At 45.8% G+C, this 26,346-nt stretch overlaps 1 protein-coding gene across 3 annotated transcripts in view; it reads right to left on the bottom strand.

Moving 5' to 3' along the window:
- Window positions 1–26,346, bottom strand: part of PRAG1 (PEAK1 related, kinase-activating pseudokinase 1) — a 58,396-nt gene that overhangs the window by 20,908 nt on the left and 11,142 nt on the right. For 2 of the 3 annotated variants that reach the window (XM_077848979.1, XM_077848980.1), the window contains 3 exons: window positions 24,065–24,484; window positions 19,940–21,783; window positions 33–190 (listed from right to left, as the gene is read on the bottom strand). In XM_077848979.1, coding sequence (XP_077705105.1) covers window positions 33–190; window positions 19,940–21,783; window positions 24,065–24,397 — 2,335 coding nt within the window. In that variant the 5' untranslated portion in view covers window positions 24,398–24,484. Of the gene's footprint in view, window positions 1–32; window positions 191–19,939; window positions 21,784–24,064; window positions 24,556–26,346 lie in introns of all 3 variants that reach the window. The other variant, XM_077848978.1, reaches the window with a different exon arrangement.

A 26,346-nucleotide genomic window follows, 5' to 3' on the forward strand; every position in this document is an offset into this window, starting at 1 on the left:
CTAAGCCTCCCCGTCAAGGTCAAGTCTGTTACCTCCATCACTGCAGGTCCTGGAGTCTGAGGCCAGACTGTCCGTGGAACCCGTGGTGAAGTTGACGTGGACGCCCCTGCAGGGAGGGCTGAGGCTCTCTGCAGAGCCCTGGCTCACTTTTTCCAAATCAGAGCTGCTCTTGTTCATCTTCAAAAGGTGCCTGGGAAAGATAAGAACAAACAATAAAAGCAATTAATTTGGTTTCTATTTAAAAACCAGGTGATGGGTCATGAATCCACTATGCTCCTGCAGCCTGAACAGTGCCAGGAAGTTTTGAAAAAAAAGGATTTTGGGACGAGAGAACGGGCACTCCTTTGAAACCTTATGCACATGAATAGTGGGAGATTTCTCAAATGTGGTTAGGAGGAGTGAGTCTTCGTAAATGTAGACAAATGTCAAAATCCGGATTTGGGATGAACTGCCTTCATATTCTGACCCTGTTGGCCAAAACATTTATGTCGCCTATTATAACATCTCTACAAAGAAAAACTCGAACATTATCATACAAGTCAATGCAGAGAGATATACAGAGCTTGGGTAGCTTTTTTAAGATCACAGGACACAGGAAGTGCAAATTAGGACTAAAAAGGTGGGATTTCTTTTTGTCTGGTACTCTCTTGACAGAGCTTCAAAGGGTATAGGTTGTTCCTTGGAATTAAGGAAAACTTTATATCAATTTAACCAGATTTTAGTGCAATACTCAGAAACATGTTAACATAACTCTTCTTCCTCAAGTACAGAATCTGCCCTTAGGCTTTCTATGAAACCTTTTGTTGCATCTCTGAGACACCATTCCCAACATATCAGGGACCGGAATACCAAGTTCAAGAGAAAAATAACTTGCCTTGGCGAAAACAATGCCATTATCAGATAGAGCGGTTAGCTTATTGATTTCTCCTTCCCTTTTTCCAAGGACTACATGAATATTCACTCTGACCTGACATTTTCACCACACAGTGAGGCAGACCACAATCAATCTAGCTCTCTCCCTGCTGGTGGTAACCCAGATTTGTCTGAACTGATGCTTCCTTGATGACATTCCTGTTCCCACTACAGCAGATCTATACCTCAATATCTGTTGTAGGAAATACACAATGCAGTATTGATTTGGCATCAGAACCGCCTTATTTAATGTACATGACCTTACAGTCAAGAATTTATCGATTGTTCTTTGTGTTCAATATTGCCAGGTCCCGTATCGGTCTTCAGTCATGGGGATCCCTTGCTTATTGCCAGAAAAGTTTCCAGAAAGTTTGTTAGCTACCATGAAGACACTCTTCAGGAACACGTACTTCTCCTCACCCCCAATTCTTAGAACCACATTAAAGACTATGTTACAGCTGCCAAATGGAAGTTGTGACAGTGATGGCAAGGTTACGATTAATACTCTTCCTCACTTTTTAATGTCACTGTAGAGCTCTGGGAAACATCAGATCCGTAGGAAGTGCCATGGTAGTAGATTATCTTTATTTTACTCTCGGGCAAAGTAAAATCATAGAAAGTTTTGTAAAACTATTTTTAGTCTCATCAGATCCATCAATCATGGCTTTCACAGGTGAAGCCTAGATATGCAGTTGTGAGTAATGGACAACTCCTTGGTCCAGAGAGAAGCCAGCTCTGTGGCAGTGCAACTCCCCAAACCCCTCCAAAGTGGCCTCCGGTGTCTCTTGGTCCTCAGACCCGGAAAACTGCCATGGGAGAATTTCCAGCACCCGAGCTACTAAGCTGGCAAAGCTCCCACTCTACAACCTAGAAAAACACTGAAAGAAGTGTATACAAATATATTAAACTAAAAAATACATAAATATGTATATGTGTCAGTATACACACGCGCGCGTGCGCGCGCACACACACACACACACACACACACACACACAGACACCTTGGATACATGTCCTTGAGCAATATTCAAATCACTAGTAGTGAATGAATGGCTAAGTCAATTTAGTGAGGCTCGGCAGTTTACCAGTAGTTTATTTTAACAAAACATACTGCTAGGTGACCAGAAAATATGCAAATATTATAGTAAGGATTTTTGAAACATTATTTTGTGAAACTTTTGTTTCAGCTGTGTGCTTGTTGGATCAGGATAGTAAATATATTCCTTATTGTGGATCATTGTTTAAAAACAAGGCTAAAAATCATTGCTCAAGAATAGAGGTCAGCAAACATTTCCTTAAAGGGGTCAGATGGGTAGATATTTTCAATTTTAGGCTTGTGGATCACATGGTCTCTTTACAGTTATTCAACTCTGCTGTTGGAGCAGGAAAGCAGTAACAGACTACATGTAAATGAATGGGCATGTTTTCTAACAAAACTTTACTTACAAACAAAGATGACCACACTGCATAGATGGTAGATTACTGACCCCTGATCTAAATCAGCTTTGTCCAATAAAAGTCACATATGAATGCATAGTTTAAACTTTTGTAGCCAAATTATAGGTGAAATTATTGTAATATATTTTATTTAACAAAATATATAAAAATATTGTCATCTCAATAGGCAATGAGTATAAAAATCATTAATGAGATCTTTTACATTTTTTTTCATTCTAAGTCTTTAAAGTCTGGTGTGTATTTTACACTTACAGCACAATGCAATTTAGACTAGCCACATTTTAAGCTACTGGCTACTCTACTATACAGTGAAGATCTAAAAAAACTCATACATGTACAAGGCTCTTCATGATGTTACTAATAGCAAAAACAGAATCAGAAACAGTCCGGTGTCCATCAATAAAATAATGGATACATTGTAGTATAGTCTTATAATGGAATGATATAGAATTAAAAAATAAATGAACTTGATTTTAATGTACCAATATTGAAATGATTCTTAAATGTTGAATGTTAAAAGTAACTTGCTGCAAATTAAAAATTGCAATGAGCTCCCACCAGTCAGGATAAAAAAGATAAGAAATAATAAATGTTAGAGAGGATATGGAGAAAAAGGAACCCTCATGCACTGCTGGTGGAAACTAGTGCAGCCACTGTGGAAAACAGTATGGAGGTTCCTCAAAAAATTAAAAATAGAAATACCATATGATCCAGTAATTCTACTTCTGGGTATTTACCTGAAAACAAAAACAGCAACAACAACAACACTCTGAAAAGATACATGCACCCCTATGTTTATTGCAGTATTATTTACAATGGCCAAGATAAGGAAGCAACCAAAGTGTCCACAGGAGGATAAACAGATAAAGGAGAGGTGGTACATATATACAATGGAATATTACTCAATCTTAAAAAAGAATGAGAACTTGCCTTTTGTAACAACATAGATGTACTCAGAGGGCATCAGGCTAAATGAAATTAGAGAAAGACAAAAATACATGATGATCCCACTTATATGTGGAATCTAAAAAAAAAAAAAATGAACAAACAAAAACCAGGGAAAAATGGACTCGTAAAAACAAAGAACAAAAAGAACAAACTAGTGGTTGTCAGAGGGGAAGAAAGCAAGGGGACAGATGAAATAGGTGAAGGGGATTAAGACGTACAAATTTCCAGTTATAAAATAAATAAATCACAGGGATGAAAAGTACAGTAGAGGGAATACAGTCAATCATATTGTAATAACTTTGTATGGTGACAGATGGTAACTACACCTCATGGTGAGCATTCATAATGTATGTAATTGCCAAATCACTATATTGGTACACCTGAAACTAATATAATATTGTATGGCACCTATACTTCAATTTAAGAAAAAGGAACGAAGAAAAAAAAAAAAAGGAACGGGATCCCTGGGTGGGTCAGTAGTTTAGCACCTGCCTTCGGCCCAGGGCCTGATCCTGGAGTCCCAGAATCAAGTTCCGCATCGGGCTCCCTGCATGGAGCCTGCTTCTCCCTCTGCCTGTGTCTCTGCCTCTCTCTCTCTCTCTGTCTCTCATGAATAAATAAATAAAATCTTTAAAAAGATAAAAATAAAATAAAATAAAAGGAACATGCAAAAGTCTCAAGTGCAGTGTGATACCATTTAAATAATATTTAAAAATATATAACGATGCTATAATTTTTTGTTTATCATGTATATGTAGTAAAATAGGAATAAGACTCATCAACTTCAAGATAGTGAATACTCTGGGTAGCAATGGGAAACTGAAACACAAACTAGATAAGATGTGATCTGCCACAGTACCTATAATGTTTTCTTTTTAAAAATCTAAAATGGCAAAATGTGAATAATACTTGAAAAAATCTTTGTGGAGGACACGTGATTTAAATTATCCTTTGAACTTCACTGTATGCTTGAAATATATGATACATTGAAAATGAACATTTCTAGAAGGAAAGAAAATCACTAGGGCCTACATGATCTCAGAGATGGACACAGTCGTTGACCTGCCGCCAAGCCTCTGAAAGGCAAGGGATGGGATGACCCAGCAGGATTTCCAGCAGGCCCCACAGCAGGACAGGCAGATACATTCAGTGAAGGTTAGTAATACCAGAGAATAGCCTTATATATGGAAAAAGTTATTTCTCAGACCTAACGTCTCTTCTGAGACTTCAGAAATTGGTTCTTCCAAATCTAGTCACTATGAGGGAGAAGTCACAAGTTTTGAACTCACCAAGTGAATGCAGACAAAATTAGATTATTCTTGTGGTTGCAGGATAAGCTTTCTATAGCGAGCATGTGCGTGTGTTATGTATAGGGGAGTGGGGAGCCTCCAAAAGTAGACCTCGGTAAATCTCAGTATTCAAGTACAGGTAGAATTTTTATGTTTTCCTGACTTCTGGGAATATTACTGTTTCTCTACTAAAAAGGCTCAAGAAGCCCAGGCTCCCACCAGGTAACAAAAGCCTGATAGGCATTTGGAATGTTCTGGTGTAAATGGGAGGGAAGGGGTAACCCTTTCTGGTAACAGTGAAATCTTGGGCGTGATGACTCCTTTATATGAATTGCATCAAAGATGCAATTGAAAAGCCTGTGTAACGCGCACTCTTAGAGAATTGCCATTTTAAGTAAGGAATGAGCAAAACTACCTCAGATTTCAAAATGAAAGGGGAAGCCTGCCATCAAAGCAGAGACTGACAATCAAGTTGTTTTTGTGGGCTCCATCTAGACATGTGATAGATTTCTTAAGCAACCCCAGAAAAGGCTCAGGATTCCAAAGGTGACTTTTCTGAGCCCTGTTGGGATTGTTTTGTCAGACCTGGCCAAATGACCATCCAAGTGCACCCCAACGATGCACAGCAAGACGCTACTGATTGTTTTTCAAGGCACTTTCCCCTCATTAAGGATAGTTTGCTCTGTCTCTTTCATAAAAGTGGAGCAAACCATCTAGAAGATGCAATCTGATGTCCTGTAATTTAAGGAAGTGGCTTCAACGGGCCGAAACCACACACTCCCCTCTTTCCTCTCTGGGTGGTGAATATTCTTATCAGCTGCAGGGAGAGCATGGCCTGCACAGATGTCTTTGCTCACGCAGCGTGATAAACGACTTGTTCTTCCTCAGACTTCCTTCCCTGCCTCCCCTTGATTAGACATAGTCACAGGAGAGGAGGATGAAATACATGGCCAGTGGCTCCTCTCTTTTGAGACTGGGCCCTGCAGCTGCCGCCCGGTGTTTTGCAGAATGGCTTTTCCCCCTATTGTCCCGAGAGAAAGCAGCCCTGCCAGAGTTTTCTCCACACTGTATTGGTAGAAAGCTGGAAAAAATAATCCAGGCGGAAGAACCATCTGCCAGACTTCCTCATTCATAGGAACAAGACTCATCTAAAAATACCCCCGAGCTCTCAGAATGTCCGAAATTCTTAACGGATGCCCAGCCCCAGCGTGCGGCCCGAGCCTCACGGGGCTGCCAGCAGCCTCCTGGGACCACACAGCTTGGACAGGGTGACGGAGGCAAAGGCTCATTGCCACTGCCCTCACTGGTGTCTAGTTCACAATGCATTTGGCCGAGAGCTTTTCACCTCCGGAGCAGAAGCTAGGAAAACCCAAAGCAACACCAGTGCGCAATTTCAGACGCGGACTCACGACCCTAGTATGCAGGCGTGCCAGACCTTCGGGTCGGCCAAGTTCACCGCTAAGCTGGGTGATGACTTGGAGAAGACCTCCCAGCTAGTGCTGAAAGCACAAACAGGTTAGAAGAGCCTATGCATTTTTTTTTTTTTTTTTTAGATTGCCCAGAAGAGAAAACAGACTAGTTTGGTTTGCAAATAAGTCAAGTCACGCCTAAATCAAAGAATGAGAACCTCTTACCATCCTAGACTCTGGCCGGGCTGCCGTCCTCATGGGCATGGCCTCCCAGAGCCTGGGGACCCGCTGGGCCCGTGGCTGCGGGGTCCCATGGAGCAGCCCTGAGGAGGGTGGCGGTGGCGGTGGCGGGAGTGCCTTGTCAGCCAGCTGTGAATTCACCGCTCAGAGCTCTCCCCTCAGTTCCTCTCTGACTTTTCTATAAAATGCACTTCCTGCAAAAGCGCACGAAAACAGGGACGGCTCTGCCTCTGACCTGTAGCCTTCAGTCTCCAATTGTCTTGGGCTCCAAGGTTAGCAGCGATTCAAACACACTCTAGGACACAGTCGGTCTCACCCCACTCATTCTCTACTGTGTAGCCACGTTCTAAGGTCAAAATCATTAAATGATTCAAACTGAAATACTGAACTTGCTGGGTGCATAAAACCACCTCATTTTTTTTTTCTTAATCTTATGCTTCTTTACCTGCAGTGTGTCCCCTGTCCTGTCTATCCTCGATACCATTCCCAGGTTTTTCAAGAAATAAATCTGGACTGCCTACTCTGTGGCGAGCACTGTGTTAGGTGTTGGGGACACAAAAGAGTGAGGAGAGATGATGCCATCCTTGCTTCAACAAACCTACAACCCAGGAGACAAACACTTATCAAGCTCCTCCAAGAAAGTAGATAGAGGGTTCAATCTATACCTTCAGAATAGATTGGCAGCCTTGGGATCAAGCATCCTGACTCCAGATCTTTCTAAAATAGTGATCTCATTATGATGGTTGACCCTGACGAGCCCTATACAGAACTCTTGTTAAGTATTCTGAACCTCGGCCACCATATCGAATCCTGGGTCCTCCATGGGGACACAAACACACACCTCAGATATTCTTTTGCCAATCTCAATTTCAAACATTTTCCCCCACTGTTTGCATATTAGAACACATGGCTAGACTGCTTGTTTGGGAGAAATAAATTATCACCATTTTGGTTAATAGACTTCTCCTCATAAATCCTTTGCTCCAAATGGGCTCATCTCTCATTGTCCCCAAAGGATTCTGCATTATTGTCCCCTCCTCATTCTGGCTCTGAGGAAACAACAATCTCTCCCTTTCAAACCTTTATATCCTCAAGACCCAGGGTCAGTATCACTTACCTACAAATCCCTCCCAAACTACTGCAGTCTTTTCTGACTGGCCTGTCTCCTCTAGGACGCACACCAAACCGAGTCTGATTCACATCACTGGGCATTAGGTTATAATCCTGGTTAGATTATTCTAATTGTTTCATGTGAAATAGGCTTGTTACCACGCCCCAATTATAAACTGTTTGAGGAGCTGTGTCATACTCAGAATATACTGGAACACATAGTAATTATTAAATACTTCTTGATTAAGTTTATCTGCTTCTGTTTCAATAATTCAGTGGCATCTGGGAGGATAAATGTTTCCTTTCAGTAAAGAATTACATTCGCCTGGCAAAACTTGCAAAAGACAGGAACACTGAGCAAACACTCCTCAATAAAGCTGGATTCAAAAGCTGAACCTTTATCATATTTACAAAATACAACGGCCCCAAAATATCCTAAATTTGCATAAATCTTGTAGTTAATAAAAAATATTTTAAGAGATGGGTAGAGAAAGGCAGATAACTATGCTGGAAAGGTTTTTATTGTTTTTATCTTTGCTTCTCTTTGATGAAAATGCTAAGGGAGTTACTTTCCGAGTATCTTAGGCTAGTAAGTCCAGTCTACTCTGGGGGCATGTTTCCCCACTGATTTATTAGCATGTATAAAGATAGGAAATCAGTTTCATTTTCGGTCAGATGACCACAATGTTCCCCACGGTGCAGGCTTATTAATTTGCATTTGCAGTTAATGCACTAGTGACTTTCACAGCTCTACAAGCTGAAAAACCCTTTGGTTCAACCTGATGATGAATGCAGTCTGCATTCAGTGGAAACCATTTAAAAATAGGAATAAAGCCATACTTACTTTTAAAGATAGAGACGTGCACATGCATGCATTCAGGTCAGTAGTGAGTTTTAGGGAAGGTAAAAATGCTTGAATTGGTCAAATGGAAATTTAAAGGCATTTGCCCGGACTATATACAGATATACTTTGGCACTGAGAGAAACACATGTTTTGACAGGATCGCCTTTCAGGTCTCAAAAATTAATGTTCCTTAATCTGTGGTTCCAGTTGGCATGGTACTTTTTTGTGTACTTTCCTAGAGAAGCTCTGGGCTGCCTGGTGCTGGAGGAAGGCAGACAGAGGTTTGGAGTTACCTGGAGTGAGGAGCTTTGAGCTGAGGCTGAGGACAGGCCAGGAGTTGTTAAGGAGCAGGTAAGAGAGACTCCATCACCAGTGTGCTACATCTCCAAAATGCTCACCTAAGAACGGAGGCCCCAAGTCCTGGCCTGGAAAGTCAAGGAGGAAGCTCTTTCAGGTGTTCACACGCAGGCAGAAAGTAAGATGAAAAGGAGATGAGGAACAAGTGGACGACCAAGCAACTGCAATCAGCAGAGGGGCACCCCCACCACCAGCCCACCCACAGGCCAGCACAGTGCAGGAGGACTTGCAGGAGCCTTTGGGAAGAACAGCCACACAAGCATTTGCAGAACTTCCCAGATGGATTTCAGAGTCATCTAGGAAGCTTCTTGATGGGGTGGTTAAGGCCATGAACACAGGGGCTCTGCTGCCTGGTTCGGAGCCTGGCTCCACTGCCTACTGGTTGTGTGCCTTGGAAAAGGTACTTCATCTCTGTGCTTCAGCTGCCCATCCAGCTCTTTCCTTTCCTTTTCCTTTCCTTTTTTCCTTTCCTTTCCTTTCCTTTCCTTTCCTTCTTTCCTTTCTTTTTTAAAATTTATTTATTCATGAGAGACACAGAGAGAGGCAGAGACATAGGCAGAGGGAGAAGCAAGCTCCCTGTGGGGAGCCCAATGCTGGACTCAATCCCAGGACCTGGGGACCATGACCTGAGCCAAAGGCAGACGCTTGACCACTGAGCCACCCACGTGCCCCTAGCCCATTTCTCCTAATGGGGATACCAACAATACTTTTCTCATGGGGCTATTGGCAAGGTTCAATGCGTTAATATTTGCTACGTACCAAAAAATGCATCAGGTGTACAGAAAGTGTTACTTATACAGAAAGATGGATGGATGGATGGATGAATGGTGGATGGGTGGATGGATGGATGGAGAGAAGAGACAGAGGGAGGACTTCAGGAGCCTCCAGTAAACTGGGTAATTCTACTACCAGGACAGAAACAGAAAACACTACATGGGTTACAGATTCCACTCTGACACCTCTACTTTTATAATAGAACTTAAAAGAGACTCAAAGGGGCATCTGGGTGGTTCAGTCGGTTGGGTGTCTGACTTCTGCTCAGGTTATGTTCCTGGGGTCCTGGGCTTGGGCTCTGCACTCAAGGAGTAGTCTACTTCTCCCTCCCCGTCTCCCTTTGCCCCACCTTCTGCTTGTGCACTCTCATGTACACTCTAATAAATAAAATATTTAACAAAAAAGAGAGAGAGAGAGAGAGACTCAAAGAAGAAAGTTCATCTGGATGATGCTTTGAAGAAACGTATTATAATAACTAGAACTGATCTGTCCATCAACCAGACCTCAGTGTGAATCTATGATTTGAAACATTGCTAATGTGTAGCATCGCCCCACACTCAGGGCTCACATACTCCACAGCTGACCAGGTTGCTTAGCTCCATCATACACAAATTAAAACACAAAAGAACCTCTTTTATTATATTAGCCTGCCTCCCCCTGTAAGAAAGAACCTCCCACAATTCCTTCCCCCTTCATACCACCTTTCCACCCCCAGTGGAGGACTCTGGTGATTGAGGAAACCAAAGCAATAGCAAATTCGTACTCACCAACTTGGGAATTACTCTTCTTCAACTCCTGACCTAGCCTTCTTGGAACTCGTCCACCAATACAATCTGTGCCTGACCAGAATCTTTCTGTTTCTAGACTACTGGTTTTGGCAACGACACTTGCAGAATTATCTTTCCCCCTTTCTCTTGATTCAGCAAATGCTCCCAGTCCACTTTGTGACCCAGTTTCTCAGCCCAACTATTGGCTTAAGAAATCTGTGTGTAATTTATATTAGACGTTGTTCCTATCCTCCTGGCTTGGGAGAGTTGGGATATTTGTAACAAAACCATTAGAAGATCTCTTTCTCCACTCTCTATTCTGGCCCAGTCTGTTGCCTAAAATGGATGTTTTTTTTTTCCCACTCCCAGGTCACCTCGTCAGCCCTCCATTAACTGCTCCTTGACAGCTCCATTTCCCTGGACTCAGCCCTGGCTGAAACCTCCCCCAACCTAGGTAAGGGTTCTTTTCACCCAACTCCAATGTGGCAAAGGTGGGGGGAGGGGTGCTTCCCTACACCACTCATTTCCATCAGCTGGGTGTCCTACCATTCAACTCAGTTCTGATCCTAGTACCCGGAGACAGCATCAGATCCTGCAGGTTAAGGGCTCGGAACCACTAAACTGCCTGCCCTCTGTTGCAGATGACAACTGCAGGTCCACGTCATCACCTGTGCTCCTGACCAACAGGCTATATAGATCCGAGGTTCCGATGACCTCTTCCTCGGGTCTGATTCATTCGTTAGAGCAGTTCAAAGAACCCAGAGAAACACTGCATTAGCAGAATATAACCCAGGAGCAGCCAGATGATAGAGATGCATCGTGCAAGGTGCAGGGAAAGGGTGCCGAGCCTCCATGATTTTGGCAGGGGCACCACTCTGCCCGCATCTCCACAGGTTCACCAACCTCGTAGCTCTCCAAACGCCATCCTTCGGGGTTTTATGGACGCTTCCTGACTGAGGCACAGTTGATTAAATCATTGGCCACTGAAGACTGATTCAACCTCCAACCCCTCACTCCTCCCCAGAGGCTGGGGGGGTGGGGCTGAAAGTTCCAACCCTCTAATCACAGGGTTGATTTCCTGGCAACCAGCCCCCATCCTTAGGTAGGTCCAAAAGTCATCTCATTAACATAATAAAACACACCTTTATGGCTCCTAGGAAATTCTTCACTCAGGAAGCTCCATGGGTTTTAGGAGCTCTGTGCCAGAAACAGGGAGGAAGATCAAACGTTGATTTCTTATTATAAATCACACTGTATCGTACTAGTTAATTCCAAACATTTTCCATCTCCACTCCTGCACCAGGTAGCTCACTGCTTCTTTAGGAAAGTGCATAACCATGCAGCCTGGGGCCACTATTAATTCATGCTTCCTGCCTTCAGCTAGCTTTTTGGGGCTCCCTGGCAATCCTTGCACTTGACCTCCCATCTCAAAGCAGCTATTCCAAACATTCCTCATTCTTCTTGATATTTTTAGTTGCCATCCTTATTTCTTGCACATAAGTCCTCTTTCTCCACGATTCAGTCTTTATGTTCATAGTTACTTCAAGTGCAAGAGGTGAGATCACCTTATGCCTCAATCAATGAAACACCTTCACACTGATCTTCATTATTTTAGCATTTCCCTACATCCCCATCTCTACACTAATTCTCTACTTTCCCGATTGATTTCCTATTTTGGGGTACTCCCTGTATTTCCTTCGATATTTATCTTTGGATTTATCTTTTAAAAAGATAAGGTGTTACTTTATGTGTTTTCAATTTATATCATTACATTGTGTTATAGATCTTGTTCTGTTTCTTAATTATTTGCCTCAATACTAGTTTAAGGTTCATCCATGTTTCTGTATATCCAGCCTATGTCTGACTACTATTAAGTATTTCATTTGATCCTCATGACTTTTTACTTTTCTGTTTTCCTAGACACGAATAGCTGGGCTTGCACCAACTACCTGCTACTGTGAACAACATTGTGATGATTTTCGTTGTATATGTTCTCTTACTGAATTCTGTGTTTCTATGAGGCACACACTGAGGAATGGAGATTGCAGGGGCAAAATGTATTCTTATATTTAATTTTACCCAATAACTCATATTAGCTCCACCTACACCAAGTCCTCAGGATTTAGTGATTAAACAACTGTCAAGACCAAAAAACTTCAGCCTCTGAAATGCAAGAAGTCTCTTTCATAACATTTCTCTGTTTTTATAAGGAAACATGGACAGGCATTGAAAGTAGAATAAGGAGCAGGATCAAGGGGCTAGATTTAGGATTTGCTGGTCTCTGAATCAGAGACTATTTCTGATTCAAGTTTTGGAGAGGACATGAATATAGAGAAGGCATTTTGAGAAATTTGACGGGAGGTCACGAAGTAAATGTAACAGATCAGTGAATATTTCTTGTTCTAGTTTTCTTAAACTTGCTCCTTGGGAAACACGCTCTTTCCCCAACTTGCACATCTCTGAAACAGACAGCCTAACTAACTCATCGCCAGTCAGGAAGACTCAGAAAAATTTTGTGTTCTATGTATCATGAAAACAATAGTTTAATTTTTATCTCCCAAATTTAAATTAATAATATTGAATTTTCATTTTTCATTTTCATTTTCAAACTACCTCTCTAAAAAGATTAAGACATACTTCCTGCCCTGACTCCCTCTCTCTCTCCCCCATCGGGGGCATAGAAAACAAATGATACATATCAAAGAGAGTAGGGCTAAGTGAACATACATTATTTAATGGGTAATAGACTTACTGGTAACTCCTACTTATTCAAATACGTATCTCCAAAAAGGTTAGAATTCATAGAATATTCATAATCACTCATTAAGAGAAAATAAAACATGTTGGCATTACAGTCTGAACTTTGAGCCTATAATCAAAGAGAGAACCATAGTCTGCCGAAGATTGCTTAGGACGGCCCGGGCTGTACAGAACGCAGATCCTCTCCCAGTGTACGGAATAGTTCTTGACCATCAGTGATTTTGCATTATAGGTGGTAAAGTTTAGATTCCAAACCTGGATTGACAGATAGCTGGCACACGTGCCTACACTCTCCGTGGCATAACCTGTGGACAGCATTAACTAATCATGGTGAACTTCCCTGCAGGAAGGGCACATGGTCTCCCAGTTTTCTACATAGAGCTCCAGGCTGCTACTCCAGGTGATTATAACTGGTGTGGAGGATGCAACCGAATTGCCCTCATGGTTCAAGACTATGCTGTCACAGGATCTTCCTTTTGGGCTACGCATATTAATAAGAATTATTTTAAGTGACATCCCCATTATGACTAGTTTTAAAATTCCAAGGAATTCTCCCCTTTTTTTCCCTGATCTTCAAGGTCATATTACTTATTAATATATCAATTTATCCCAACTGTTCTTGTATTTATCCAACGTAGTTGTATTTTTTTCATTCACTTTGACTGCCATATGGAGCTCCTCAAAAAGCAGGAGCCATTCTGAAGGGCTTTCTATACTTCAGGAACATACTCCAGGGGTAACACTGCCAATTATTTGCCTAGGTTTTAGACTTCAGATAAGTTTTTATAGCACATGCATAAATGAGCACAAAGTGGCCGAAAACCAAACTCCCAGGAAGTCAGGGGATCATCTGACAGTGATAGGTACTGGACATTAAAATGAGTAAAAAGGGAAGGGTTTTTTAAAGCAGGCTTCAATCTGGAGGTTCCTCTTTTCCCCCAGTGAAGAACAGTTGTTTCTGTGAGTCAGCCTGTTAGAGAAGCACAGAGAGTAACCTAAGGCATTAAGCAAAAGCTCATCGAAGCAGGGAGTTTTACAAACCTGTATGGAAATAGTGTGAACACCCTTCACAACCAACAGTTTTAGGACTGTGCCCAAGAGTCCACATAAAGAAACAGCCTGCACTTCTAGTACAGATGAAGACGGATCTTAAACTCTGAAAGTTACCAGCTGCAGAAAGGGCCACTGACTATTTCTCTGCAGTTGGTCTATCAACCCTGATAAAAGGAAGTCCTTCCCTGAGAACACTGACGATCCTGACATAGTAACAAATTACTTGTACCACAAATAGAGATAATTTTTCACCAGATGGTGAGTTCCACACCCAAAAAGTAGGCTGGCCATTTTAGGAAAAAGTCCCTCTGATTGCTTGATGGGCAGAGAGGGGGCTCGATCATGTGGCCCGCCCTTGTGTTTTCCAACCCACCTGAGAAAGCACGAAAAATCCATTCCCAAGAGAAGTGAAACCACAGCTGGAATTCCTTGTGACTCACTGGTGGGGAGAAAAGTCCTTAGGTGATGACTACCTGAAAGGAGCATTCTTGTGACAAGAGAGGGCTGGCTCCACACTCCTGCTCAGCTTGAAAAATAAAAAAGGGCCAAGTATGAACCTAGTTGCAGAACTGAAATGTACAATCATTGGAGAGAAATTAATCCATGAAAGGATGCATTGTGTCTATATGCTGTTTGCCCACCTTGAAACATTAGTAATGATTAACTTCAGCTTCTTTTCCTGAAGGTGACAACGTTCTGTTGAGCAAGGCACAGAATTATAATGGGATGTCCAGTGAAAAATCAGGCCAGTATCTGTAGTTCCCCTCTGGGCTTTTCTCCCTCCTAATTCAATAATCCTTTATTGAATACTTACTATGTCCCAGGTACCATGCTAAGGCATCCTGTGGGAAAGTCAAAAAAATATATGAAATGTGGTTCCTGTACTCCTAGGAGTTTACAATTTCCTGAGGAGAAACAAATATGGATCCAATTTAACACAGTGCAAGACATACTGTGTAAACTGCCAAAACAGAGTACGGGGGGCGATCCAGAAACCTGGGCTTCAGAAAGATACTGGAAACAAGAATTTAAAACGACTTGTTCCTTTCTCCATGTTTCCTGATGTGCAAAGCATAGTGCTTTTTGGAGGAAGTGAAATAAGCAGGGCATGGTCTCTACCTACAACTTAAACAAGTATTTCTTGAGCATCTATTATGTACCAAATAGGCACCAAACAGGATACTATGCTATTACAGATGACTAAGCTTGCTCCTGACCTTCAAGGAGCACCTGCCTCCCTCCCACCCATCCTGCCTTTTGAAAAATAAATGGTTATCTATATACCTGTATTAAGCTTGATCGTGGATCGGGTCAAAAGACACTTAACAGAAGGACTATTCTTTCACTCCTCCTGGATGCCAAGCTGAACTTACCTCTGTGTTACCCAACAGAATGAGAATGTGCTGAGAATCCTGTTGCTATGATAACCAGTCTCATCAAAAGGAATCAAAACAGGGGGAGAGCCCTTGGTGGTCATATTACACACCTGCTGATTTAATTTATATCCACTCTACCCTCTACCCTTGGAGGCCTTAAGGGGCCTTAAGGGGCCTTAGTCACTGACTTTTTAGCACCTTCTACAGAGCATAATGGAAAGCAGGCAGTTAGTAGACATCTGATGAATTAAAGAAAGTGTCTCTAATCCCTAGCCTTAGCCATGGATGTATGCTCAAAAATGGAGAGAAGTTCCAAAATTGTGGTATAGAATACTGTTCAACTCAGTGATTTTTTTTTAATTACAGAATAGAAATAGAGGAATCAATTTTAATTCTCCCTGGTCCAGACAGCATCATTAGATGTCCAGTGTTTTCAAGTTCTATCCACAAACTCATGAGAAGAGCCAACTATAAATTTGCCCCTGGCAGGGAGCAGAATATAAACTTGCATTGCTGATGTGCTTTGTTTTGTTTGCCAAACTCCTGTGTGTCTATGCGGGAGTGATTTCTCTCCCTGAAGTATCCCCAATATTCATTCTTCCATGGATCAATTCGACCTCTGGCCAACTTATTTCAGCTTTGTCAAAAAGGTTAAACATGGTCAAAGAAGATTCTCGAAGCACACATAGTGCTTTCTAATACAAACTGTGATTTTCAAAATGCCACACAGAAAAGCCCATTATGTATCAGAACTATGGGATTTCCCAGTAAATTGTTGCCATTGTGCCATAATCCACTGTTGCAGAAATCACCTCAAGAATAAAGCATCTGGAGATTTACTCAGATTGGATATGGAGGCTGGAGATAAATACCAATCTCAATTGCTCTATTCCCATCCTTGGGGCTCACGCTGAGAGACCATGTTACCAAGAGACCACACAATGAAGTCATTTTGAGTCCTCTGGTTCGCCAAGTGGCCACTTCTGTGGACACAAAAGTGCTCCATCTGTGACTCTGCCACCACCTGTCTGCCGAGAAGCAACGTGGGAGGGGGAGCAGGAAATCAAGAACGAGCAAAAGCCCAAGGATAGACTCAGCCTCTGCTCCTCAGAATCCCCACAGAAGAGAGGGAGAATTAGTTAAGTAGTGGGTTAAAATTACAATCAGCATGAGTGACAACTTCAAAAGTAAAACATCTCTCACTATCTTGGGGGAAACTCTTTTCTTTTGATTAGTCTCCCCTGAGGCCAGACCTTTGGACACTAAAATCATATAAACCTGTCTTAGTTCTTATTCACCTGCCGTGCTCTAACTCCTCCTCTGAGTGCAGGCCTCTCATTCTAATTTGGGGTTTCTCTGTGAAATTCCTGTCTGCACTAATCAGAGGATTCTCCCTCAACTGACCTTGTCACTCAAAAGCCCTAAGTCTTTTAAAACCAGGTTTGCATCTGCAAAGAAATAAAAGGCAGAAATAAATTTGATTCTTCTGCATCTTAATTATTTCCCCAGGCACTGCCGCTCTCATTAAACTGCCTTAAGTCTTGAACGTGACATTTAAACTAAGAAGTCCATGCTCGTTCCCCCATAGGTTTGAGTCTCCTAGCCAGTGGGACCTGTCAACCCTCACCTTCGAAGTCTGCTCTCATTTGGGGCACTAAATTGACCCAAGGACTCGGTGAGGTCCATCAAATCAGAGAGCCGGAACGTGCAGGTGGCTGCCTTGGCAGAAGAAGGTGCCAAGAGACCCAGACTGTGCCTCATCTGCTGGGAGCCACAGTGGGTGCACTTAAACACCTCTGAAGGGTACAAAATGGGCATTGAGAACCTCTCTCCTACATGGCATTAAAGCAAGAATTTTTCCCTAATGGCAGCTTACAGAGGGCAGTATCTCAAATGGATAGAGAAGCTACTGCCAAACATCCAAAACAAGATCACAGGAAAGTCAAGTCATTCTCAACATCTTTAAAAAAAAAAAAAAAACTCTGAGCCACAGTCAGTTTTTTTAAAGCAGGACCACAGGCAAATCAGAAAATGATTCTTTGTTCTTCCATGATAGTCCAAGAAAGCAGAAGGATCTAAGCAAATGTAAGTGAAAAGTAACATTGTCCTGCATGAAACCACCCCTTTCTTGAGAGTATTAAGTGTATGTAATATACGTCATTAGATTCATTATTTTGGTTTGTAGGTGAGGTTGATTCTTAGGAATAGGACCCATTAACAGATGGGCCATGCAAAGAAATTTAGTTTTGAATATCATTCAAAGACTCCAACATTCTCCATCTTGGAAAATGGACATCAGTTTGCCATAGTTATAGTGTGGTACTGGTATTGGTCCTGGATCAACTGTGGGCTGTATTCTCATTAAGAGTCCAATGTGCCATCACCCTGACCTGACAGATTTGAAGACCGTGGGTTTCTGGCATTCTCTTCAGAGGGATTCGGTAAGTACTATGTTCCAGAATTAAAGTCAGCTCATAGTCCCAAGCCTGCCCTCTTATCTCTTCATGAGGGAGATGTGATGATGCAAGAGATGTCAGTAATGCTTAAAAAATCTTCCTCAAATGAAAATATATATGTTTTATTTTAAGTAGTACCAGGTGCTCCTTCCTCTTTTCTGAGTTCCCTTAAGCTAATTTTATTTCCCAGATTTTTTCCCCAAAAGTCCTGAAAATAAGAACTTTGTTTTTTGTTTTTAAGAGCTGGAACCCAGAAATTCTGAGATTCCCACCTGGTTTGAGCTTTATACAATCCAATGGTTTTATCATAACAAACTGGCCCCCAAAAATTCTGATCTCAACCCAGATGCTAATGCAAACCCTACCTGAGTCATGTTGCTGTGGTGACTGGGGTTTCTCGAAGCCCTTAACTCTTAAAGGAGAAGGGGATAGTCTCTTCTCCAAGGAACCAGGTGGTATTCAGGTGGCATGCCTAGGATTGGGCCAGGAGGTTCCGATAGGGTGTGGGTGTCCCTGCCAAAGCCAATAGCTCCAGGTGGCTCTTGCCTACATTATAACTAACCTCTCTACTGGATTCTGTTCATCTCATTTGACTCTTTCAACAACAGGGTGTTATAAAAGTATTGTTACTACCATCCAGTTGTAGGGAGGCTCAGTCACGGCAAGTGGCTTGCTCAAGATCACTCAGCCCACAGATAAGACAGATGTAGTATAAACTTGATTTTCTGATCAAGTTCAAAGTCTGTGCTTCCCACCAACCTACCCAGGCCTGAGGCAGCCAGATCCAATACCCATCTTTCCTCTCACATCCTATGCCTGCTAAAGTGCCCTATGAGTTTAGGAGCAGAGCTGGCCAGTACAACTGTGTAACCTTGGGAGGTGACTTCAGCTCCCTTCATCTCTTTGGCCATCTGTAAATTGGGGATGGTAATTCCTACCTCCTGTGGTTGTTCTGAGGATGAAATGAATTAATAGGTCCAATTCCCTTAGATCCGTGCCCGGCCCATAGTAAGCGCCATATAAATGGGAGCTATTCTTAGCTGCTGGATCCCTCATTCACTTGGGAAGTTGAAACTGTAGCCAAAAGGAGTCTGCAATCACCTGAGGATCTGGAGGATGTCTATGCCGCATGGCAGGTGGCCAATGCAATACCAGAACAAAGCAGTGGTCACAGAAAAAGCCCATGTTAAAGAGAATCACAGCCTGAGACGCCTTGATGTTCAAAGTCAAGTGTCACAGCTGCATCTCTGTGGTCAGTTCCCTGCTTCCAACATCAACCCGGAGGTGAATGAGCTGAAACAGAATCACTGGAAATGACACCACTAGAAAAAGTCTGTTTGGAAAGGCTGTCACTTAAACACACACACACACACACACACACACACACAAACCCAGTAGGTTTCTCCTTTCCCTGACAGAAAATCAGTTTTGCTCGAATAAGGGGGAAATTTTTTTTCCAGAATTTAAATTCCATGCACAATGCAATAATACCTTTAAAAAAGGTATTTATTTTCCTTGGGCCTTTGAAAGGTCCTTTAAACTGGCAGGAGATAGCAGTGAAGCAAGGAGAAAGCTGTGAGTTTCGGCATGCTAAAACGAACCACCTTTTTCTCCCCCCTGTAAAAACCCACATCTGAAGGTTACTGACCACGTGCAGAGCCTCCTACTATTCTGTTCTTGGCTCCAGGGCCTAACTGTTTCTGGAGCACACATTTGGCAGTGCCCATGAGCCTCCCCATCTCTTTGCCTTTCCAAATTGTGCAGCACAGCCTCCTTTGGCCTTCTTTTGCGTGTTTAAATAAATGGAGAATCTGAGTGTTTCCCTGAAAAAGCCTGCTAGAGATACTTGAGAGAGCTGGGGAGGAAAAGAGGACCAGTTTATAAAACTATGAGCACCAGGAAGGGAGGAAGGGCTTGGCAGTGCTTCTTGGAAAGATGCATTTCAAAAAGCCAATCCCAGGCAGGGCACCGCTTGTAGGGCTTGTAGGTTTGTTTGCTCAGCACAAACACCAGCAACTCAGAAGCGCATATAAAAGGCACAAGGGCCTTTGGGCAGATGCTGGTGCCCCAAGTGCAGGACTCAGAGCTTGGGCCTGAGGGCTTTCAGTAAAGGGGCACCAGCAAAGGTTTCTGGAAGAGCCCCTGGTCCTCCTGGACAAGCCCCGAGTTACACACAATCACACTCACCTCGACTTTGGAGGCGGTGGAGGAGGTGAGAACACCTCAATCCCACTTCTGTCCTTGGGGAACTCAAAGGCAAAAGAGGCCGACTTGCTCATCCCAGTCCCGACTTTGCTGCTCTGCCCAGAGGAGCCGTCCGTGGGGCGGAGCCGGTGCCAGGTGGAGGAGGTGGAGGGGTCTGTGGTGCCATTCTCTAGCTCTCTCCCCCAGCTTTGACTCAGCAACTCTTGCTCCACCTCCTCCTCTTCCTCTATCCGGCACTGACGACTCCAGGCCCCAGTCTGGTAGCGGGGCCTCCTCTGGTCCAAGGCCGAGGAGGTGGCAGCAGGCAGGTGGCACCGGACAGAGTCACTGGCGGCAATGCCGTTGGCCCGGCAGGAAGAAGCAGAGTCGGTGGGGCCCCTGGACGAAGCCTGGGGCCCAGTGCCACCAGAGGAGCTCCCCTCGCTGAGGTCAGACAGTGGGGAGGCCGACGGTGACACTGGGGACCCTCCGGGGCTACTCTTGGACAGCTTGGGCGGAATGGCAGGCTTCCCCTTGAGGCTGTTCTCACTCGCGTCGGGGCGGTGGCTTTCTCTGGAGCTCAGCGCCTGCCCGGCCGACACCTCCTCTTCGCCTGCCTCAGAGTCCTGGCTCACAGGCCTGCGTGGCCACTGTACCCCCACCGCAGAGTCGGGGCTGCTCAGGTAGATTGTCCGGTGGTCCTCCTCTGGATGGGCTGCCATGACTGTGATGGTGGCTGCCACCTGGGGAGCCATATCTGGGCCTTCCCTGTCCCGGCCCCAGCCAGACGCCGCTTTCTGAGCCCAGGTGGTAGCTGTCCGTACCTGGCCCTGACCTTGGCCCTGGCCCCGAGCAGCCGCTGCCTGTTCCGCGGTGGCCTGTGGCTTGGAAGGTGCTGGAACCGCCTTCTTCCTCTTGGTGCTCTCGGCATAGATGGGTTCAGGCTGTGCAGCCTCGCTGGGGTGGGCTGCAGGCTGGGGCTCCCCAGGCAGTCCGAGGCACCTGCTGGAGGTCACCGCGTGGCAGCCGGAGTCCTGCTGCTTCCCTGGCACGGGCTCCTTCATGAGGGAGCAGTAATCGCTGTCAAGATGGGGGGCGAAGGGGCTGCTGGCCCCGCTGCTGGCACTCCCGCAGGAGAGGCCGTCCGAGGAACTGGCAGCCTCGGAGGTGAGGGACAGCTTCTTGGGGCCCAGGCGGGGAGGCTTCTCCGCTGGGCCCTGGCTGCAGCACTCCCTGGGGAAGCTCAAGCCCCGCGTCTCCTCGTCGGGGGGCCCCGCACACAGTCCCTGCTCCCAGCACAGCGGCGGGCAGTCCCCTCTGCCGGGCCCGCACCCAGAGCCCTCAGCCTGCGGGGTGTCCGCCGCCACGGGGCTCGCGGGGCAACAGTCCAGGATGGAGCAATATTCTCCCCCTTCGCTGTCCCCTGAGGGTGAGCACCGCTGATCGCTGTCGTCCAACGAGGGCAGGGACTCCCGCAGGGGCTGCGCCGCCGGGCAGGGCCCGGGGCCCTTGTGGCAGCCGGACGTCGTCCCAGCAAAGGCGGCCACTTTCTGGCGGAAGCTCTCCTGGGTGGAGGTCAGCTCTTGGTAGGAAAACATGGGTTTATCTTCTCGCCCGACCTTGTCACTGGAGAAGCTCACGGGGTGGAAGGCAGTGCTCCGCTCGCCTCGGGCCTCCAGGCTGTGCAGGCCGAGCATGGCATAGGCGGGGGCGCCGCGGGAGTGGCCCTCGCTGGAGGCGGCGGGCCCGGGAGCCTTCTGGACGCCGCGGAAGCTGCCCAGGTAAACTATCGGCACGTCGTCCTGCTTCGGGAGGGGCAGCTTGCCGGGGGCTCGTCTCCAGATGACCTACACAGCCCCAAGGTGAAAAGACTTACATTAGACCTTGTCAGAGAAAAAAGGAAGAGAGAGAAAGTGAGAGGGAAGTGCCATGACATTGTCAACGGTCTTCTGTGCTGCCGCGAGGAAGCTCTGCAGCACGCCTACCTTCTGATCTCCCCACAGACTCTCTTCATTCGGGGGCACCCCTGCAGCCAGTGGGCTTCCCAGACACTGAGCTGCGCTTCCCACCCGGGGGCTGTGATTCTTTTGGCTTAAATCTGAGAGGTGGGGGCAGGGGGAAACAGAACTCTAAAAAAGAACGTTCGGCATCTCCCTCAAAATTGCCCGATGAGATAGATTTTCCTAAGAGCTCTGAAAACGGAGTTTTGAGTGTGGTTGGATTTTTGTTTTACGTTTGTTAGTTTTTGGACAACGGAGTCGCGGTACAGTCCTAAAGAAACCAAAGTCACGGGGCTTTTTAAGACAGCTTGGGTGGGTGGTGGGGTGGGAGAGTGAGGGGTGGTTTCTGAGCTGGGTCCCAGCTCCCTTGTTGGTCTCTGGGCCACACCAAAGAGCTACTCCCCGTCCCAGTTACAGCCAGTGACCTCAGCCTGAGCCTGCTTAAGTGGCTGGACTAGTTGAGCCATGAGACAAAGATGTGGACTGGCCATGGGGCGCCTGGGTAGCTGGCTCAGTCGGTTAAGCATCTGACTCTTGATTTCAGCTCAGGTCATGGTCTCAGGATCCTAAGCCCGCATCAGGATCCATGCTGAGCACCGAGTCTGCTTGAGATTCCCTCTCTCTCTCTCCCTCTCCCTCTGCCCCTCCCCTCACTGCGCACATGTGGGCACTTGCTATCTCTCAAAGAAAGAAATCTTAAAAAAAAAAAAAAAAAAAAAGATGTGGACTGGTCCTTCCTATCCCTAAAGTCATAGTCTCCTTGTCCTTCCTTTCTCAAGTCTTCCCCTACCCCAAAACTTTTAGAAGCAGCCTCGAAGTAGGGCTGGCATCTGCTTCCTGTCAAAGATGACTCCAAACTGAAGGAGTCCCTGGCTTATGTCTGTGAAGACTAACAGTAGTGAGCGCAGCCTAGTGAATGGGTGTAACCAGCTGGTGACAAACAGAGCAGTTCTGAAGGGACATGGAACTAAGTGCAACCACAGGAAATGCCTCTCTCCACTTAAGCCTCCTCCAATTTAAAACTGACCTCTGATTTCACATAGGCTCAAACACCCTTCCTGATCCACACAGCATGATGGTTTAGGAAAACCAGAATAGGCAAAAGGGTCAAACAAGTCCCAAGCAGTTCTTGGATGTCCTAGGCTTACAGCTTCCTAGACCCTTCTAGAGGCAGCAGGCTCTACGTGCCCTCTAAGTAATCATACCTTTGGAAGGGTGACCTGTGGGATGAGCAGAATGGTCTAATCTCTAAGGGATACAATTGTCTCTAGTGATCCCAGGTCAAAGCTGCTAAAATCCAACTGGAAATATGAACCCTGGCTGGGAACTGGATATGGAGGAGTTACTGCTAACATTTTAAGTGTGATCATGGTCTTGTGGTTACATGTCTTAGGAAGACTTTATTTTTTTAAAGACGTGCACAAATGATGTGATGTCTGGGGTCCGCTTTAAAATCATAGGGAGGGGGGACGCCTGGGTGACTCAGCAGCTGAGTGCCTGCCTTCGGCCCAGGGCATGATCCTGGAGTCCTGAGATCGAGTCCCATATCGGGCTCCCTGCATGGAGCCTGTTTCTCCCTCTGCCTATGTCTCTGTCCCTCTGTGTGTGTGTGTGTGTGTGTGTGTGTGTGTGTCTCATGAATAAATAAATAAAATCTTTAAAAAATAAATAAATAAAATCACAGTGAGGGGAAGGTGGGGCTGGGGGCAGAGAGGAAGCAAGACCAGGTCATGAGTTGATTGGTTGACCCTCATAGTGGAAGGCAGTGGATGCAGGCCGTTTGTTAAGCAATCGCTGCTACTGCTGTATGTATTCTAAATTATCAATGAAAAAAGCTTTAAAAACTTGTTTTTTTTTAAAGCTACATTTTTGTGTGCCTCTGCATAAATAATTAATGCACTCTCCAGTTACACTTGAGGGACTGGTGAGGGGTCTTAGCCTGAAGGGACAGATGGAAAGGAGGGCAGATATGAAAGGAGGGCAAGAGTCAAAAAGGCGCGGTGGTGGGGCCAGCTGACGGGAGCCCAGTGGGAGTCCTGCCCTAACAGCCCTCCCTGGCTGCCCGCCAGCCCTCAAACGCTACAAGAGCAGCCCCTGTACCAGTGCCACAGGGGTTAGTCAGCCTCACCTGCGAGACGTCGGCGGTGCTCAGGTTCGCCTCTGTCCACACATCAGAGGCATCCGAGCTCATCATGGTGGGCTTCACAGCGATCGTGGGCTTGGAGTAGGGCGAGCTGTTCACCCCTTCATCGTCCGGGCGGCAGTTCTCGGGCCTGGGGGGCAGGCGAGGCGGAGGGGGCGGGTTGCCTGCTCTGGGCTGGGGATGGCCGGCCGCCAGCTGGTGGTCACTCCTCAGGCAGAAGCAGTTCTTGCAGGACCCAGGCTTCCAGATGTGCTCCACAAAGTCGCTGCACGCGGACATTTTGGGGCTCTCGGGGTTCAGTCGGAGGGCCTGGTGCATCTTGAGGCGACAGTGTGCTGGTTCATCTTGCACTCAGCTCTCGGCCGTGGTCGTGGGGGAGGCAGATGTGGGTCACAGAGCGGCTGCCTGGAACAGCAGAACACTGACCTGATCAGAGATCTCCCGGACCCGAGGCTGGCTGCATCACCAGCTAGAGTCTAATCATTGTAATGGGGAGTAGAACCAGGGTGGGGGGGGGGGAGGAGAGAAAAAGGTAAAGGTTAGCATATTCGATGTATTCTGAGGCCTTCACCTATTTGTCATAGGGCTCTTAGTCACTCTCGGGTGGTGGTGTGGCCTTATCAGAACCTATAAAAAACTAAACACAACTCTATTACATTTCAGGCCCGAGAGCTGAGGTTTGGGGGCTGTGACAGGAAGAAATCACACAGGGTTTTAGATGAGAAACCTGCACAGGGTTTTAGATGAGGATCCATGGTACTGCAGAGTGGTGCACCAAATAAAAACGATGGCTTCCGGAGGCTAAGCCACGACTTTTCACCAAGGGCTGTGTGAGTGGGCAGGGAGGCCTGGACCCTGAGACCAGCACTGGAATCCATACTTCTGGCCAGGTGGCCACTCAATGGATGAGAAAGGGGAGAGGTGTGGTGCGGGCCTGCCCCCAGGGGAACTGTGTCAGGAGGTTTGGCATCTTGGGAATCTGCCCTCCTCCTCTTACTTAATGTACGTTATTTAGCCCAGCGCTCAGTGAGGTCAACAGAGCTGGGGCTGCAGGCCAAGGGGGAAAACAGAAAGAGAAATGCCTGATTACCACAGCCCTGTGATCTATAGCAGAGGGAAGAGATTATCACACAATTATTTTTTCCCTACAATAGCCCTAGGGGTAAGGCAGTCTGCTTGTTGCAAGAGTTGTCTCTGACAGTCCAACCAGGAGCAGAGTTTGCCCAAAGAAACTAATAAATCCAGCTGTTGGAGATGAGCTCAAAGGGTTGCAGGTATTAACCAATTAGCCTGAGTAACACCCCGGCAGCTGGCCATTGTCCCCATTTTACAGATGGAGAAACAGTGGCAATGACATAAATGAAGACTTGTGCACAGACACAGGGAGTTTGCTGGTGCTGGAAGGCGAGGCCAAATGTGCTGGCAGCCTCGACTCCTCACGTCATCATCCGTTATGCAGAGTGGCTGGCCATCACCTGTTTGCTGCTCATTGTTCTTTCCTCATTTAAGTGAACCGACCTCCCCATAAGGAAACTGCTCTTGAGAAAATCATCTTTACAAACCTCAGGCGATCAGATTCTCATCAAAAAGGGAATTCTGCCCTGGGGCTTGCTGTCCACTTTCCTCCAGCAAGAACTTGCTCTGAGGCTGATGCTGTCTAAACACTCAACAGGGCTAAGCAGGTGGAATGAGCCAGGAGCCCATTCCAGCATCTTCGTGGGGAGTGCTCTCTTTCCAGTGTCACACACAGAGACAGAGGTGCTTGTTCCACCGAGCACCAGGAATAAATTTGTCTCTTTTCCCTCCGAAGTTCGCCAGGAAGCCACTGCATGGTGAAGCTAACCGAGCACTCTGAAATCAAGTCAAGTGTTTGCCCTTCGGCAGCCATCGGTAGGGTCTTATGCATCCCTGCCCTTAAGAGGACTGTGGGTTGGGTTCTTCTTCTCCCTGAAACACACCCAAGTAGTAGGTTCATGGCTCACCAAGTTCCCCAGAAGAGGTCACTAAGCCTCAACAAGCAGAGGAGGAGAGCATGGATTTTTCTTCCTTCCCACAGCCTTGAGCCACAGACAGCTTGAGGCTCTGCTGCTAAATTTTGGAAGGGGGGTGGGGGGAATGGAGGAAGCTCACTGGTATTCAGAGAGCAAGTGTCCACATCCCTGCCCCAAGGTAGGGAGTTGGTCCTTCCTCAGAATGCTGTTGGCTTCCTGACCACAGGGAAAGAGAGGCTCCCCTTTACTGCAGGCAAAGGCTCTGGAGCCCCCTTG

The sequence above is a fragment of the Canis aureus genome, chromosome 15 (assembly GCF_053574225.1).
Source record: "Canis aureus isolate CA01 chromosome 15, VMU_Caureus_v.1.0, whole genome shotgun sequence".
Lineage (NCBI taxonomy): Eukaryota > Metazoa > Chordata > Mammalia > Carnivora > Canidae > Canis > Canis aureus.